We start from the raw sequence: 19,256 nt of genomic DNA, 5'->3' as shown, positions 1-19,256 counted from the left end.
TTTTTTGGTGAACCCTTTTCAGTGTTTGTGAACAGTTTGGGAAAAAGCGTTTAATCTAAGATCTTAGTGATATGAATACATTTGTTAAGAAGGAACATTTAAATTTGGACTTGGAAGTCCTCAAGCATTATTTAGTAAAGGATGGCTTTATGTTTAAATTTAACATTTCGTCCGCATATCACCACATAGACATTGCCACATCGCAACAAACGTTTCGTGATTTTCATGGACTGAAAACGCTAACCTTAAGTGTTTTGTCTTTAGTGTATTACCATTTGGGTTGACGTCGGCACCTTTTATTTGCACTTAATGTTTAAAATATACATGTACGTATTGTTAGATTCATTCGTCTTCAAGGATTCAGATTTGTTTTGGTTTTAGATGATGGTGGGGAGTAAACAAAACGTTTGAATGTACGCTTAAAGATGCTGATTTTGTTAAAGATGTTCTCATGAAAGCGGGGTTTTTTATCAATACTCAGGAATCGATATTAACTCCAGTTAAAAACTTAGAATGGTTAGGCGTTTTATTGAATTTCATATTTCAAAGATAATGTTTTAGAAATTCCCGAAGGGCGTGTAAAAAGTGTAGTACTGTGTACCTTTATTATAGGTAAATGTCCTTTCGTGTCTGTGCAAGGTATGGCTAGGTGTACTTGTAAAATTATTTCACTGATTCCAGTATTAGGAAATGTATGTAAGCTCATGACCAAAAATCTGCATAGAGCCAATGAATATAGCTTTAGTTGGAACTCGGTTATAGATGTTTTGGATCTAGGAGTGATCTCAAAAGAAATCACTTGCTGTCGGACTGACTAAAAAGTTATTTTTTTCTGATATAAGTAATCAGTAACTATTTATTCTGACGCAAGTCAACGCGCATGCGCAGCTTACATACAAGGCTATCCGACAACCGTTTGCCATAGAAATTGGTCTACCAGTTACCAGAATACCAGTTCTACCTAGCGGAAAATGGTGCACAGATAATTAAAATTGTGTATCTTTAATTGGAACGGTATTATGAATTCTGATTTGCATAGAATATCATTATCTAAGTTTGAATTGTGTTTAAAAAATCATATATCAATCTTTTATGGAATGGGTTCCCAGAGATAAAAATATCTACACTGATTATTTAAACTGGTTTATTTGGACGATTGGGGAGTTTCAATGGCTTTTTTATTTTCTTGACAAATTGTTTGGCCCTCATACAGTTGACAAATTCGCAAATCTTTACAACCAAGTAGTAGATCGGTTCAATTATTAAGGTTGGGTACCGGGTACAGAGGCTATGAATGTTTTTTCCTTGAACTGGGCAGGAGAAAACAACTGGTATGTTCCACCGATAAACATGATTTCAAGAACTTTTGATTATATAATAACATGCAATGCTCCAGGGACGCTGGTACCTCTATTTTAGCTATCTGCTCCTTTTTGGTGCATGATATTTGGTCTTAACGCAGTTATAAAGGGTAAAATTTCTGACATTCTTGCATTCTAGCCAAACTCTGAAATTTTTTACATAACTTTAGCAAGAAATCTATTTTTGGTCAATTGAATGTTTATACTTGTTACGACATAATGAATGTTATAATTAAATTGGTTAAAGTTTATTAATCTCTCCTTTGTTTTTTTAGATATTGAAAAATGCGAAGGCCTTTATTCTACTGTAGTTTTGTTGTTTACTCCAAGATTGAAGGTTTCATAATTCTTCTTGGGTGCTTAATAATTTATTTTCGGTTAAGCAGAGCAAATTAAGGTTAAGAGTTATAATTGTTCGGTTAAGTGAGGTTTCATTGAACGCCGCCTTTCCTTGTTGATCTTGTTTATCATATTTTAACATAATTAACACGAACATTCGTGCTCGCCGTTCGTGATATGGATACCAAATTGAAAGGCGGTAGAATCACCATTCGAGAACTTCGCATTGAAGTGAACACATCGCATCCCAACTGACCACCCAGAAGCAATGCTTTGATTAAACCATATGTTCGCAACCATTGATTGATTGTTGGTGAAAAAGTGTTTGTTTTGTTGAATCAACTTTTAAATAAAAGATATAACAGTTTATTCTGCAGGTTGTGAGCTTACAAGATTGCATGTCCAGAGATCATGACACATGGAATCATTAAACTCAAAGAAATAACAGTTATTATTTGTATTAATTTGTATACAACACTATTGAAACAATTCGTAGGCCCTTTTTCAACTGTTGTTGTCTATTCTGTCAAAGACTGAAGGTTATCACTTACAATGTCTTTGAGCAGCCAAACTTCAAAGGTATAAATAAGGTTGCATTATAAAAAAGTTGTGAATAGATCCAGCTTGATTCATGTGTAGATCGCATGCCATTAAATTAATCTTAAGGTAAAGACATATCTAATTACATAAATAAAACTCCCCAGAAACGTCCTGATAGTAACCCAGAGCATACATAGTTTAAATGAAGCAAAATCGTGTGGCTTTTCAATCTTATCATTGGTCCTGTCTCAGTAATTCTTTTTACTCGTTATATGTATCTACATGATCATTTATGTGCTTTAATTTTTGCACCCTTTGTAACCATAACATTTGTTATAATTTCGCTTATGGGGGATTCATTTTAGTTTAAAAGCTAAAATGAGATTTGGTGCACATTAATTGGTTTAAGCTCCCCAGGAGTGCTTATGCTGATGATCGTGTAAGGTTGGTGCCCCTATTTGTTTCAAGATGTATGCCTTGTTTATTGTTATGGTAACAGTGGTTACAGAAGCGTGTCCCTTTCTACAGTAATTAACAGGTTTTTTCCTCGTTTTTTTACCCAATTTTCCCAATCCCACCCGTTTGTACATCTGGTCCCTTCTTTTACACTGTTATCTTTTTAGGTTTTTTTACTAATGTTCCTCTGTTTCTATGACTTTCTAATATAACGACATCCCGGCCCTAATTAATCCGTGTGTCCTGTCCAGTTTGGTGTCCTGCTAGGCTCCTTGCCTGTGCTTCGTTGTGTTGGGGGATGCGTTCATTGAATGCCTTGTTGATCATTTCCTTTATATTTATAAACATAAGGCTTACACTTTAAAATAAACATAATAGAATAGAACTTAAAAAGGTGACATGTAGCATTATCAGTTACAAAAGACATTGCTAATGACTTATGAATAATTGCTGTACAGTCAAAAAGTGGTCACGCCATTCTTCAGCATTATAAAGCCTTATGACTTTTTATCAATTGATCTCATGTGAGTGATTCGAGACCATCATTACTCTCTTTTTGTGTAGTCTTAAGAATTATAAAATGTATTTAAAGATAATAAGGCAGGTTCATGAAGCAGCATTTCTGTTTTTTAGCAAATGTGCATGATATGATTGAGCATGTCGCAATGCTTTAAATTCCTTTTAGACAGATTATTCAATTATCAAGTCAAAATTTCTGAAAAGAAATGCTATGCAATTAGCCTTGAGTGCAACGTTAACTGCTAATTAAATGGCCAGATCTGGCATCTATTTAATGGTGACGTCACCAATTAAACACTGTGTTCTTTCATCGTTTCTTCAACCTTTTATAAAAGCATGTCTTTGGCACCTACCTAAAAATATCTACATTTATGTTTTTTAGTTCGTTAGATAAACAAGTTCTTGTAACTCATATTTACAATTTTCGGGTGTGCTTACGGGAACTAAACCATCACTGATGTCCTATAAGGAAACATTGTCTTGATTCAAAAAGGGCTCTTACCCGCTGCCAGTCACCTTACCCACTATGCCACCTTTCACATAGGCCATCACTCACCTAAATTAGTTTGTATTTACTCTAAAATATTTTTTCTCAGCACTTTGGTCACTTTTTTGTATAGCATTGTATTGCACAACCCATGTAAATCGTTTTTTTCATCTTCAGTTTACATTGGCTCCTATCCAAAGGTTACCAAACATACAGTATATTTGAAACGCATTTCAAGTCTTCTAGTGTGAAACTATTTAGCATGGTAAATTGCCCCCACCAGTTTCTACAATAGTATTATTATATATTAGTATTTTACCGCAGACAATAATTTTAAAGTTGATCGTTTTTAAATTGATATTATAAATCACCAAAAAGATGACCGCTTTCCTTCTAGCTTCATCGAAAACAAACAAAAGACTTGTTATGGATATATGATTCGGGGACAATGAACATTCGAAGGAGTACTTTTAAATACTGGTTACATTTTATTTAAATTGCGTTGTCACGAACTTCATTCTATTGTATTATGAACGTGCTCCGGGTCGCGTTCCCCTTGTTATTTGTAATTTTTACAGATTTGTTATTCTTAAAGATATCAAATTGTTTTTGTTTTTTTTTCACCATATATTATTTATTCCAATATTATTCTCTTGTAAAATTCTGTACGCAAACCAAAAGATATAAACAGAAGGGTCAAAGTCCACAAACATTTTGAACAACCTTCGTATTTATAGTTTGGGTAATAAACCAAAGATAACGGCGTGTTCGATATGAGTACTAATATATTTTATTTTATAAATATTTATAGTGGAACAAGCGATAAAGGATTAAACGCTATAAGCCTATAACCAGCATAAAAACTTGCATACATTTAAAGAATTATAAGATACAATTTTAAATATACAGTTAGGTTGAGAAATTATCATAGCTCATTGGAAAAACAAACAAATGATAACTAGTACGTATTTATGGAAACTGAAACTGAATCATTGTATTATTTTTATTATAATTATCATTATTACACATATTCAAAAGTTAGAACAAAAAAAGAAACTCTAATGTATATTAGTTAAATAACCTAATGTAGCAGTTTAATAAATTTATTGTATTACAGATAAAGCAAACACTAAAAATAATTTAAAATCTAAATTATAATCTAAAGCTAATTTAAAGTGAATTGGTCAATATTGAAACATCTTTAATACCATAAATCACTTGCCCCTCACCGCTTAAGTTTGAATCCCGACAGGGACTTTTTCATGTGAGGAAGCTATCCAGCTAGCTTACGGAACATCGGTGGTTCTACTCAGGTACCCGTTAGTGCCTTATAAACTGTACGGAAGGGCACATGAGGTCTTCCTCCACCAGTACAGCTGGAACGTCGCCAAATGACCTATACTGTGCCGGTGTGACGTAAAACCCAAATAAAAAAAACCAAACAAACAAAAGAAATCAAAAATATAAATAATTATGTTGGTAGTATTTAGTCTCATACGTGAACATGAACTACGAAATAATTATATCCAGATGTTATTGATAAGTGCAAGATACACGTTCCTTTATGATATATCAATATATTTATACAGATTATCAACGGTTCTAGAACAAAATATTCTTCTTCATCATAAAGATGTTCATACTAATACACCTTAAAACTCTAATCAACATTTTGTTATTCAAAAAAAGTCCATGCCAAGTATCCAAATGATACAATTCTATCTGAAAATACTTATTGAAAATGTGCCTATGGAAGACCAATTCACTTTTAAGAAAAAGGCCAAAAACTCAATTGTTAATGCTACTATAACGATTTTACACAACTTAAAAAACTTACGTTATAATTATATTAAATGATATTTATAACTTAAGGTAGAAATATTGAAAATTGGTTAATAATATCCGATCAATTTTTCTTCGATGCTACTTTTTAAAAGTTGGTATATGAATAATTAAAATAAAACGTAAATTAAAAATTGATCAAACGTTTTTTATTTACTGAATCTAAATTAAAAAAGTTTGCTCTAATTTAGTCAAGACAAAACATAGAATGCATTATATCAATCAAAATGTTTAGATACAGCTAATACAGGAAGATGAAGCCAACACACAGACCGAATGTTACTTTTTGGGGGAGTAATTAGGCTTTTAAGCAAACATGATAAAACTATTATTCAACTATAACACATAATATGGGAAAAAAGGAAAAATATCGGTTGTATGATCAAAAGATATACATTGAATTGTTAAACTTATTTGAAGATAATTATTATTATCAATTTTGCTGAACAAAATCAAAACTAGTCTCCATTTTTTACCATATAAGTTTTGTGTTAATAGATTTTGAGCAATCTTCTCTTTGTTTACATTTTTAAAGAAATTAAACAACAACAAAAAATAAAGATTTGGAAACATTGTAGAGTGCAGGGTGCCTACCGGTAGGTTACGATACCGAAATTAACTTGATTTCCGTAACTTTACCGAAATCAACTTTTCATTACCGAAATCAACTCATAAAATTACAATAAAACAATTTATTTGAATTGTTTTTGAATAATTAAGTTATTTGGTTGAATTGAACTTACATGCAAAAAAAATCACTGAAAATAAAAGATATTGATGATATAAGAGACGAAGATATATTTCTATGATTTCTTCCCCTATCTAATACAAACCGAAATCAACAATTATATGCAGAAATCGACGTGTAAAAGTAATTTTGAATAATTTATGTGAGACCTGTTTTGATTTTTAATACTAATGAAGATTCAATTTGACACACAAATTAACAAAAACGTGATTTTGATGATCTTTACGATACTACTGTAGCTGGCACATGAATATTTTTGGAAAGCTACTGTATAAACATGTTATAATTATGTCTAATTAAAATTTATCTCCATATTCAAATAAACGTTTTTTGTTAATTATCTTTCTAATACAATTGACATATAATTGAACAGATCTAACAATATATTTATATAGAGTTGTTTAATTAGCAACTGATTTATTAATGAACTAGTTTTTACTAAAATCAAAGTGTATACTGCAGTAAACATATTATAAAAATGTACAAATGTTTATAGCATCAAAATGATAAAAATAATTCAATACACATCCCATATATACAAATATGAATAAGTATGCTTTCATTTAATTTGATTAACGACATGCTTAGTTCTGTTCTATTTCTGTGTTAGATCAAGTGCGAATAGCTTACACCTGATCAAAAGGCTAGTGTCTGTCATCCAGTTGGACAGTCAATTATCACCTTTTATTAATGATAAATTTGATACATATGAATGTTTATTGTAGAAATCAGGTGATAATAGGTGCATAATGGGATCAGAAAGTAATATACATAATCACGTAAATGTTCTGTAACCGGCAATTTTTAATTCATTTTCTTATGCATGATAATGCATATAAATGTTAATATTTCAGAACGATTTTTTTTAAACTAGAACTGCGCGAGTCGGATGTGTCGCCTTGTGAACAATATAGTGTAGGAGAAATGGCCAGGACAAAAATGAAATACAAAAACTAACAAAGGGCAATAGCTCAAAAAATAATTAGTGCAGAGCAGCAGTATCTATGCATTGCACTTCTTATCAATAAGATCTATCATTCTATGAAGTTTCAAGTCCATGTCTTTTATAATTTATGAGAAATGGCCTGGACAAAAATAAAATATGAAAATATATAAAGGGTAATAACTCAAAAATAAGAAATGCAGAGTACCGGTTCTTGTACACTGCACTTTTTCTTAATGAGATCTATCATCCTGAGAAGTTTCATGTCCTTAGCTTTCATACTTGAGGAGAAATGACCTGGTTAAAATAAAGTACGGAGATTAACAAAGGGCAATTACTCAAAGAATAAGAAATGCAAAAAGAAGTGCACTGCACTTCACTTCTTCTTAATGAGATCTATCATCCTATGAAGTTTCAAGTCCATAGATTATATACTTTCGGAAAAATGGCCCAGACAAAAATAAAGTATGAAAATTAACAAAGGGCAATAACTCAAAAAATAAGAAATGCAGAGTACCTGTTCCTTTGCACGGCACTTCTTCTTAATGAGATCTATCATCCTATGAACTTTCAAGTCCATAGCTGTTATACATTAGGAGAAATGGCCCGGACAAAAATAAAGTATGAAAATTAACAAAGGTAAATAACTCAAAAATTAGGGTTGGCAGAGTACTGATTCTTGTGCACTGCACTTCTTCTTAATGAGATCTATCATCATATGAAGTTTCATGTCCATAGCTTCTATAGTTGAAGAGAAATGGTCCGGACAAAATTAAAGTATGAAAATTTACAAAGGGCAATAACTCAAAAAAAATAAAAAATGCAGAGTACTTGTCCTTGTGCACTGCACTTCGTGTTTTTGAAAGACGCATGCATACCAAGTTTGAAGTCAATCCACCTTAAAGTGACTGAGTTATGCTCTGGACAAGCTTTTCGGGACGCCGACAACACCGACACCGCCGACGCCGACACCGACGCCGCCGAGAAAGTAATCCCTATATGTCGCCTTTTCAAGGCGACACAAAAAGGAAAAAGATGAGAAAAAAAAATTGTTTCAAAAATAAAATAAAGTTTAAAAGGAGAAACAAATCTGAATGAATATCTATTCAATTGCTCATTTATTTACACTGGCATTAAACACATTTACTTGTTTCAATTTCCTTCAATAATGATATAAAACAAATAGGATGAAATGTTCATTCATTGTTTTATTTGAGTTTCTCTACGTACATTGAATGTATTCGATGTGTCAAACAAAGGAGGTAAATCAAATAATATAATACAATCATCGAAACAAAATATCTTCCCAAAAAATGTTTACTTATAAGTTGTATTCATTAATTCATATCCAAATATTTGAAAAACAGTATTAGATATTATGTTATTTTTACTAACTTAATTGATTTTGGTATTGCTTAATATATTTCGGTTAGTATCTAACAAGGGAAGTTATTCGAATAATGCTTAAATTATGCCAATAACATCATTAAAACAAAATTCTTTTCGTAGATTTTTTCACTGGAAGTCAATTTTAGTTATTTATGTAGAAAAATCGAGTTGATTTCGGTATCGTTACGTACCCAGTGCCTACATATTTGGTACAAAGTAATTGTAATAGACTGTGAACATTCAAAGTGACATAGACTTTTTTGCGATGATACTTTTTAACATATTCAATTGCGGGAAGATCAAACAACGTAAATTATTACCTAATACCTCAAATAAATGTAATTTGGTATTTTTTATTATTACCTGATACCTGATATAAATGTCATTTGGATTTTTTACTGTTTTTTGACATTCCTAAAACGACTAACTGTTAACCGGTCAATAGTTTTGGCTATTTCCCTCGCGTGTCCTGAAGTCATAGAGGATCCCCCCTTGGAGTGGCATAAACCAGACGAGACGTGATATAGTTAAAAGATTGTAAATTCAGAAAGTTTAATTATTAACATATTTGAAAAACTATTTATTGTTCCCTATTCTTCTGCGTGTACTTTTAAACAAGACCGTAATTGATCAGGTAATAAAACAGTTATTTCATATGTGTTTTCGGAACTGTCGACCAGTTGTCCCTCTGTGTCGGGGACCGGTCAACAGTTAGTCGTTTTAGGAATATAAAAAAATAAAGAAAACAAAAAACAACAAAAACACAACAAAAACAACAACAACAATAAAATAATGTAATAATGTACTGAACATTCATTTCATTTTCCCCTCATTTTTATACCTTTTAGATAACGGATGTGATGAAACATTTAAACAAAATTTAGTAAGATATAGTAATCAAATGAAAAACAAAATTGAACAGGAGTTATATAAATCACTTTTTGTCGATATACTCGATCCTTGGATCTGGGATATTAACGTAAATACCAAACGACCTTATAAATTCCGAATAACCTTTGATGATTTTTAATTATTTTGAAAATCTATCTGTGAGATGTGTTTGTAAATGAAACAGTCCTTTTTACATATTGGACCATAGACTGACGTAGTCATGTGCAAATTAATATGTGCTTTAATATTTTTCACAAGTATGAAAATGAAATTCAAATCAATTATCGTAACTTTCATACTGAATTTAAGAAGAAATCTGACCACGTTCCCCAATGACCTAATAAGGTTTGTGACATAACGTAAACGGCTTCACCAAAATTATAATTGTTGTCCATTCTTTTGTCAAATTAGAAAATATATATCAATTTTTAGTAGATGTTTTAGTTGTTGTAGAATGATGCACGATTCGAGTTGAAATGCGCAGAAATATAATCACAAAGGCCGACATGCCTGAAGCATCTGAATGATAAACCGTGCATTATTATAGCATAATGCAAGAAGATTAATATCTACAGTGTATTTCCATTTTAACATGCTTAAACAGATAATTGATAAAAATATGTTAAACTGTATTGAGCGATGAAGTAATAAACCTGACGTCAGTTGCTTTTTTGGTATCATATCTGACGTCATTTGTCGTGTAAGCATTCCTTTTTTATGTAAATCATATATCTGTTTGATAGGAAAATATAGTGAAGCGTGAATAAAATATTTGAACAAGAGCATGGTGAAGCACTTTACAAAATTCTGTATTAAGGCGAATATCTTAAGGATAATTTATAAACCAATAATGTTTACACATGCAATATAAAAATAGTCTTACTTATATTTTGAAATAAAAAATCAACACTTTATCATGTGACATGTGTATAGAAAAATAACATTTCAAACAATTTTTTTTTTAAATAATGTTATATCATATTTTGTATATGTCTAATAGTATATTGAACCACGTAACATACATTTGGTATTTAATATCAAGCATTTGACTTAAAAGAACAAAACAGTTATTCTCTACAAATCATTCTAAATACATTCTTTTTCTTAGATACTATCTTTTTTTTTGGAAATTTGATAATGCAGCATTACTAACTGAAAATGATGACATCTTTTGTAACCTGCTACATTTTCTTTTTTAATGTAAAAATATACAATATTGTTGCTTACCAATACTTATCAATCGTATGCGTGTACTCTATTCTAAATAACACTGATGGTAAAAGAATCATGTTAAAATCAGAACAAAAATAATAATTTTAAATAAAAAAAATCAAACATTATTTGGAGAAGACCTTCGGATGCACGTTGAACACTTTTGATTGATTAAACACCATCAATTCATTAATATATGTAAAACAACACTAAATTTGTGCATTACAGTACATAAGTCCAGGAAAGTTATATATGTTTCGCTTGTTTTGTGCTTGTTATCAATTCGCAACATTTGTAGCACATAATGACATATAGAAATATATGTTTGCTAATTATAAAGTATTTTATCAAAATTTGAAGAAAATATGTAAACTTGTGAATTAAATGAAATATCAAGTCTTCGTATTTACTTCTTTTCCATAAATGCTCGGAACGTTGAACAGTAATATCGCTTTGGAGAAGAAAAATGTTTAGATAAAGAAAACAGTCTTTAATCCTTTTTTAAACAACAATTGAATAAAGATGACCCGGTACCTTTCTAGCTATCCCTTTTTGCATTTGCATTCAGCTGTAAAGAAAATATAAAATCAGTAACGGTTAAAACATACGGCTTATTTCAAGTAAATAGTTTATCCACTATTGGCAGTCTTCTTGACGGCCATGTATGAATGATTGTCTGTGATAAAATCTGAGCCGCTATATAATGGTCATAGAACTTACAACCGTTTAACTTGATTTTACCTGGGAAAATTCTTCATAACTATAAATATAAACGCATTCTGTACTGACGATAAAAATATTTGAAAAGGTAAATTAAAGAAGTACACTTGTTTTAAACAAAACTTAAATTTTGTTATAAACATTGTGTGCTCTGATTATACATGCCACATCCATTCTCACATGAATGAGAACAATTATTCTTTTTATGTTAATTAAAAGAAATTTATCATGCTTTATCATACAAATTGAAGGTTTTATTTGAAAAACTTCAACATGATTATTGTACGAATTTTGTATTTCAGAAACAATAACAAAAATAATATTACCTTATTTACATAATATACCAACATCTTCATGGTTACCACAATTATCGTCATTCCGACCTATATGCGGACATTGAAACAAGCTTGTTTCAGATCCCGTACATTGTACCTCGTCTAATAGTGTTGGTAATGTTCCACGACCAAAGTAAGCATCTGTGAATACTTTAGGATCAGCACTTAAATGATAACATCAAAAAATCTTAACATGCTATCTGATCAATGAGCAGTGTAAGTTCAAGCAATTTTATGAGGATCAAACAGGAGATTATTTGCCGTTATCATTTAATTTAGATTGTTTAAGACAAACACGTTTTGAAAGTTGTATTAATTCTATTAAATACATGTATACTAGAAAAGTCCAGCAAGAGCCTATTTCAACCATCGTTCTTTGTCTTTGCATATCTGCATTACATGCTATATATGAAACAAATACGGTTTTATCTGTCGGAACTCCAAAGAGCACCGCTATACTTGATGTTGTAGTTAAGTATTAGCAAGTTTGGTTTTGAAAAAAAAATGAATTAGTTGTTGCTGTCATTTTGTCAGCTTTATAAACCTAGGATGTTTAACTGCAAGACAGTTATTGAAATTTTACAAAGAAACTAAATTCAAAATCAATAATGAAACATTTCATCGTTACGGAAATGTAAATATCATGTTTGATGATAAACTACATTTCTTAAATATTCTGTCCCATAAAGACAACCATTTGTCTGTCTGTACTCAGAAGAACTGAACCGCTTTACAATATAATTTATCAATTAATGACGAATCTATATCATTGTTACGCAAAACAAAAACATTTAAATTTAGTATTTAAAAAAAACCAATCAATTGGTCAATGAGTATTTTAAAATAGAAACACGATTCTTTTTCCAAGCATTGGCTTTCGTTAATTGTTCAAACACTTTGTAATGATTTTTAAGACATCATTTAAGTTTAACTAACAAATTTTAAACGTCATCTTAAACTTTATACGTAAAACTAAACTTTAGTGAATACTTGATGCAAAAGAAATGAATAGATAAAAAGATAAACAAAATCCACTCCAGCTGGCTTTATCAAGAAAGAACGATGGTTTGGAATAAACAACAAATAAGGCCATGGACAAGCCTTTTTTGAAATATGAACACATATTTAATAAACGCATGTATTAATTTAGCGCAAAGATGATACAAGTATAAAAGACTTGCGGTAAATGAAACTGTTATCTTACAGTTTGGATCAAATAGAAAGGTTTGGAATGGAAAAACTCATTTGAATGTGTCATCTATCACAAGGGCATTCTAAAATTATTAAGATACCATTCTAAACCATATAAACTCCTTTTCTTATCTGTAAATGAATATGCGACCGAAAGAAGAGTGTCAACAATTAGGCATCTTATACTTCATAGTGATCTTTATGCATGAATACACTGCTTTTTATGAAGAACAGCAATTCATTTGAAGACATTTATTTCTATCTTTTTTTAAAAAAAAAAAAACGTTCAATAAATGCGAGACTTATTTTCTCATTTGTTTATTTCATTAAATGATAAAACATGTTACAATTCAAATAATAAGTCTATACACGGATTTATATTACAAGGATCGGACACTATCGTTTAGCTTAAAATCTCGTCGCGCGCATGCGCGGAATCGCATATCAGATAAAAGTGGACAGAATGAGAGATGGTGGAACGCGCGGAGTGCGAAATATGACCGATTTTCACAAGAGTATGTTTTGTTATGGCAGCTTTGTGAAAATTTTTACACATATTAATGTATTTATACAGTATTATTTTGTGTCGCTAAAATATTAATATATGAAAATATTCCGATAGAACGCTGCAACGCTGAGTTAAAATAGTACCTAATTTAAAAAAAATATTCGTCTATTGTTTAGGCGTACTCTCTACACTTTGACGCCCTTTAACTTCAAGCACAAATTATTACCGCGATTCAGATTAAGATAGTTAATTTCTACATGGTTTAATGGTTGCAATGCAAAAAAAGTTTCTTGATTGCTTAAAAACTTTTAAAGAAATTCATGTTTGAAATTTGTCTTTTTTTCTGTGAATTATTTCCAAATGATTTGAGCATCTTTTATTTGATTCCCTGAATATTAGTATAAATGTAGTATTCTACTAATTAGTGTATTAAATATATTTTCAGATCATTGAAAAAAAAGCCTTCATACATAGATGAATTCATTATATTGGCAAGGAAGAAACTTTTATTGGCATACAGAACAGCTGTTTCATAACATTATTTTTTATGTTGACACAGAATTTTTCATAGTTATCCTTCACAATTCCCGTCAAATGATTTATTTGTTATATGTTTATTTACATTTTTTTTCAACGAAAGGATTTGTATATTTTCAATTTCATTTATAACATTTAATAAAGAAAATAGATTTACATTGTATTTATATCTATCATCTTCAGAATCATTTTCTTATTACACATACAATGGACTGTAGTTTAAGACCGCGCACATACAAAATATACATTCAAATTCTATTTGTTTTTGAAGATTGATTGTTGCAATTATCACATGCAACCTTGTAATGAAAGTTTGAAAATAAAGTATTTCAATTATCACTTATTACCTGGTAATTAACCCCCTTCAAAAGTAATTAAACTTCAAAGACATTTAAGCGATGTCACGGATTTATATTACAATATAAATCCGTGCCGATGTGTAAAAAATAATCAACAGCTACTTTTATTTCGCATAATACTGACTCAAACTGTAAAGATTTTTATTGTGTTTCTAGTGTTACATTAAAAAATATCAGAAATATCTTTCTACAGGCATTCAAATAAAATGAATAATCAAAATATGCGAGTGACATTAAAAAGGCCGGAATCGAGACAGCTACACGAGAGTAGGGCCTACTTTACTGTTACGATGGTTGTCTACTTAACTTCACCGACAGATAATAATGATATAAATTATAATTGTATGAATATGGCAATATTAAAATCTCGGCAATATTTTGTACTAAAAAAATGAATATTTTCTTCACGTGTTGTGCGAATTGTAAAGCCCGCAATACATTACCCGTAAAACAATTGTACGTTAATAAATTTGACTACATAACCCAATAAATCTTAAATATTGCATCTTTGATCAACTGTGAATAACTTACATCGGCTTCTTTTTTATTTTGAAATTGAATTTATTACGTGTCCATAATAATTAATTTCAAATACCTGCTTTTTATATAAAAAATGTAAATTTACCGCAGATTTCGTCAAGTTATTTTTTTAAATCACAGTTGCGGACAAATAAACTATACCTTTAAAATAAATTAGATTTTGATTTAAATAAGTATTTTTCTTCAAAATAAACTTTCAATTACAAAATCGGATAATAAATGGAAAAGCTATGTGGTATTTTGTAAAGTATGTATCCGTTGCGAACGGGCATTTACGCTTAGCGCCGGTAGATTATCGATCGATGTACCTTTATCGGGTGCACGACAAGATATTTAAGCATTTATATAGGGTTAACTGGGAGTGTCCGATCCCTGTAATATAAATCCGTGGTTTATAGTTTTCTAACTGCTTTTTTTTCTACCTGATATTTCAATTCAGTTTTGATTAATTAAGTTTTTCGGCCAGTTAACACAACATCATGAAAGTTTTAAATTTGTGCACAGCGGTATATATTTCGTTTCTTAACATAAGTTTGATTGACCACGCGTGTCAGCACAATGATAATCTTAGAGATAGGATCTAAATAAATTTATCAGACATCTGCATGGGATTTTAAATTGTAAGTAGTATAGGGGCCGGTTTGGGATCACGACTGCGCATGCGCGGCGCCATATTGGATTCTATATTTAGAATAACATCATCGTTCTATTTTTAGAATGTTATCATCTCTCTATTTTTAGAAATTTATTTTTAATCTCCCGGAAGTATATGGAGCTGATTCGTATACACGATCTAGGACTTGAATCGCGGACATTGTAGGTCAGGTCCTCGGTCCTAGACGGAGAGATAATTACCATCATTACAGATAAAAGAAGTGTCTGTAAATAGATACGCGCTTAACATTTTAATTGATAAAATAGTTAAATTAAAAAAATATAAATAGTTTTTAATATGTTCAAAATAAATTATATTTATACATTTAATATCTGAAAATATAACTTGTTTACTCTCCAACAGTCCTTGTAGACTGCGCATGTGCCGAACTATTTTTAGTCGCGGTATTTTACAATCACCAGGAGCTTTTTCATCAGCCCCACGTAGGTGTCAATGAAAGAAAAAGCATTGGGCATTAAGTACAGTCAACGCTCAGTCTAGACTCATAATACCTAGCGGAACTATGTTGAACAAAAACCCTTTGTCTTTCGCAACTTAATATAGTTTTTCATTATTGACCAACACAAAAAATGAAAAGAATTAATTATCCTTTCAAACGCAGCGACAGTCAAGTACCAGCGTCGCTCAGTGTAGATTCACAATACCTGGCGGAACTATTTTGAACAAAACCCTTTATCCTTCGTGACTAAATATAGATTTTTTATATTTAATTTAGAAGACGATATGTTTGAAAACATTTTGGTAACTCAATAATATATGATAGCAATTGCTGCTTCTGTTTGAAATACTCTATCAATAAACATGAAATCGCCTTCTAGGGTACAGCGCGTAAAAAAACCCCAGAAATTGCTACGCATGCATTAACATATTTTACATGTATTGAAGAACACTTCATATATTGTACCCCCTTAATTAGGTTCCTTTTAAGTGCAAGCTACGGTCAACTGATGGTTGCCCTTAGCAACTGGTCAAATTTTGTGATTTTTATGAACACTTCACATTTCTTTTTTTATACGAAAGTTGTAAATTGATTTTGAATGAAATTTATAATACACTTATGTATACGAAAGTTGTATACTGATTTTGAATGAAATTTATAATACACTTATGTATATGTCTGAGCATTTCCATTGAAAGAAATTAAGCTACGAAACGGTTTATCATCGTTTTGGCAACCGTTTACGCTCAAATTTTTTGAGATAAAATCGTTATAAGATAGAATGAACCAAAACCTTTCGTTTTGACCCGGGGTTTTCGATTCGATTTTCAGCCGTTTTAAAGTTATGACGCAAGAGCGATTTTAAACCCTAAATTGCGAAAGTCAATAAAAACGTTAGAACTTTTTACCAATTGATCAGTCTCGTCGCGATGATTAAGAAAATATATAGTTTTATGAGTCTATCTTTTACCGTTTTCGAGTAATTCTAATTTAAAGACACCGGAAGTGACGTCACGAAAATTTCAAAATCAATTTCTTTGTTATCACTTGACCGAATATACACGTGGTTGGTATCGTTGAAAAGCATTTTACCACACCTGTTACCTGACGCTTTTCAAAAAGCCATTGGACCGGTGTCGCGTAATAATTACACGGGCGTAATTTTACCACGGTTTACACATGTTTTTTAAAACTTGCCTGTAACTTTATAAACAAACAAAGCGCTGTGAAAATTGGTATAAATCTTCTGCATAGAACAACTATTTCGGTGTATGTATTTGAATATTCTGACAGTATTTATTTTCTCCAGAATATATGCGTAAAATTGAGCTAAATCGCCAAATTTTGCATCTTTCGTAGGGCATTTTTAAAACAAGACCCCGGTTTGAGCCGGGTGATGCTCCCCAAATAGGTTTTGGACACAGGAAAGTACACCTCTTGTAGTTTCAGAGTTATGGCCCTGGAAAAAGTTCAAAGTGCAATAATTCAAAAATTAGGAAAGGCAGAGTTACTGTTCTTTCCACTGCACTTCTAATTACTGTTATCTATCAACTTACAAAGTTTCTTGTTGATATCTCTTATGGTTTCCGAGTTATGTTCCGGACAAATTCAAAAAGTAAAAATAAACAAATGGCAATAACTCCAGAATTAGGCAAGGCAGAGTTATGATTCTCGTGCACTGCACATCTACCCATTGAGATACATCTACCTACAAAATTTCATGTTGATATCTCTTATAGTTATACAGCTATGTCCAGTACAAGATTTTTCTAAAAGGGGAGATAATTAAAAAAATGGGCTTAACAGAGTTATGGTTTTTTGCACTGCACTTCTACTCAATGAGATCTATCTACCTACAATGTTTCATCTTGATATCTCTTATAAATTTAGAGTTATGTTCCGGACAAAGTTCAGTGTTAAAATTAACAAAGGGCAATTACTCCAAAATTAGGACAAAAAGAGTAATTGTTCTTATGCACTGCACATCTACCTATTAAGATCTATTCACCTTCAAAGTTTCATGTTGATATCTCTTATAGTTTTAGAGTTATGCCCCGGACAAGATTTTTCTATAAGGGGAGATAATTCAAAAATGTGGCTTAACAGAGTTATGGTTCTTTTGCATTACACTTCTACTTTATGAGATCTATCTGCCTACAATGTTTCATCTTGATATCTCTTATAGTTTTAGAGTTATGTTCCGGACAAAGTTGAAATTGTTGAAATAAACAAAGGGCAATAACTCCAAAATTAGGACATAAAGAGTTATTGGTCTTATGCACTGCACATCTACCCATTAAGATCTATTCACCTACAAAGTTTCATGTTGATATCTGTTATAGTTTTAGAGTTATGCCCCGGACAAGATTTTTCTATAAGGGGAGATAATTCAAAAACCGGGCAAAATAGAGTTATGGTTCTTTAACACTGCACTCCCCCTCAATGCCCTCTACCACTGTATGAAGTTTAAACAAATTATCTCCAAGGGTTTTCAAGTTATGCTCCGGACAAGAAAACGGACGGACAGACGGACGGACGGACGGACAGACGGACGGACGGACAAGGCGCCGAGTATATACTCTCCCGAAATTTTTCGGGGAGCATAAAAACCTGCAAGGTTCTAAAAGTATTAAATTAATAAAAATAAATGCTTTTAAAACTTGTCAGGGTGTTAAACTTTGTTTCTTGTCCATTGTTTTAATTCTAAATTGGCTAGAACTAATCTTAAACTGTAGTTGAAAATGGCCAATTTCTCCGAAAACTAGGTCAAATTACCCGAAAATGTTGCCCGAAAGGGTACTATAAATTTAAAACTTGTCATTCATTACCATACACATTTATTCTTAAGAATAAAGGTCTAATAACTTGTCAGATATTTTAATATTCACAATTCAATGATTGTTTTTAATCAACAAACGCCATAAATATAAATAACACGATTTAAAGCGGCTTGTATCCTTCGGCCGTTTTTCAAAATGGCGGACAAATTCTGTTAAAATGTGATCTATATACTTTCTTTTAACTGATTAAGTACGCATGCGTCATTATATTGCATTAACTTTGATATCAAAATATTAAAAAAACGTTTTCCCAACTCAACAAATTATTTAGACAAAAATAACAATTCAAATTAACAATGGAACTCCACAGCTTTACTGCATTTAAGTCATCTGCCTTTTTGCCAATAGAGGATCACTTAACTATGGTCTCACACCTTTTTCAGT

The 19,256-nt window shown here is 31.1% G+C and overlaps 1 protein-coding gene across 1 annotated transcript in view; it reads right to left on the bottom strand.

Annotated features, from left to right (window-relative positions):
* Positions 1–11,774: 11,774 nt before the first annotated feature.
* The window catches only part of LOC132743112 (CD5 antigen-like), a 59,656-nt gene continuing 52,174 nt past the window's right edge, over positions 11,775–19,256 (bottom strand). Inside the window, exon 4 of the mRNA XM_060731629.1 lies at positions 11,775–11,946. Within this exon, the coding sequence (XP_060587612.1) occupies positions 11,775–11,946 (172 nt within the window). The remainder of the gene's footprint in view (positions 11,947–19,256) is intronic.

This window comes from Ruditapes philippinarum, unplaced genomic scaffold (assembly GCF_026571515.1).
Source record: "Ruditapes philippinarum isolate M1 unplaced genomic scaffold, ASM2657151v2 ctg981_1_1_1_1, whole genome shotgun sequence".
Taxonomy (NCBI): domain Eukaryota; kingdom Metazoa; phylum Mollusca; class Bivalvia; order Venerida; family Veneridae; genus Ruditapes; species Ruditapes philippinarum.
Note: the sequence above shows the minus strand (reverse complement) of the source record. Positions and strands in the feature narration are given on the sequence as shown.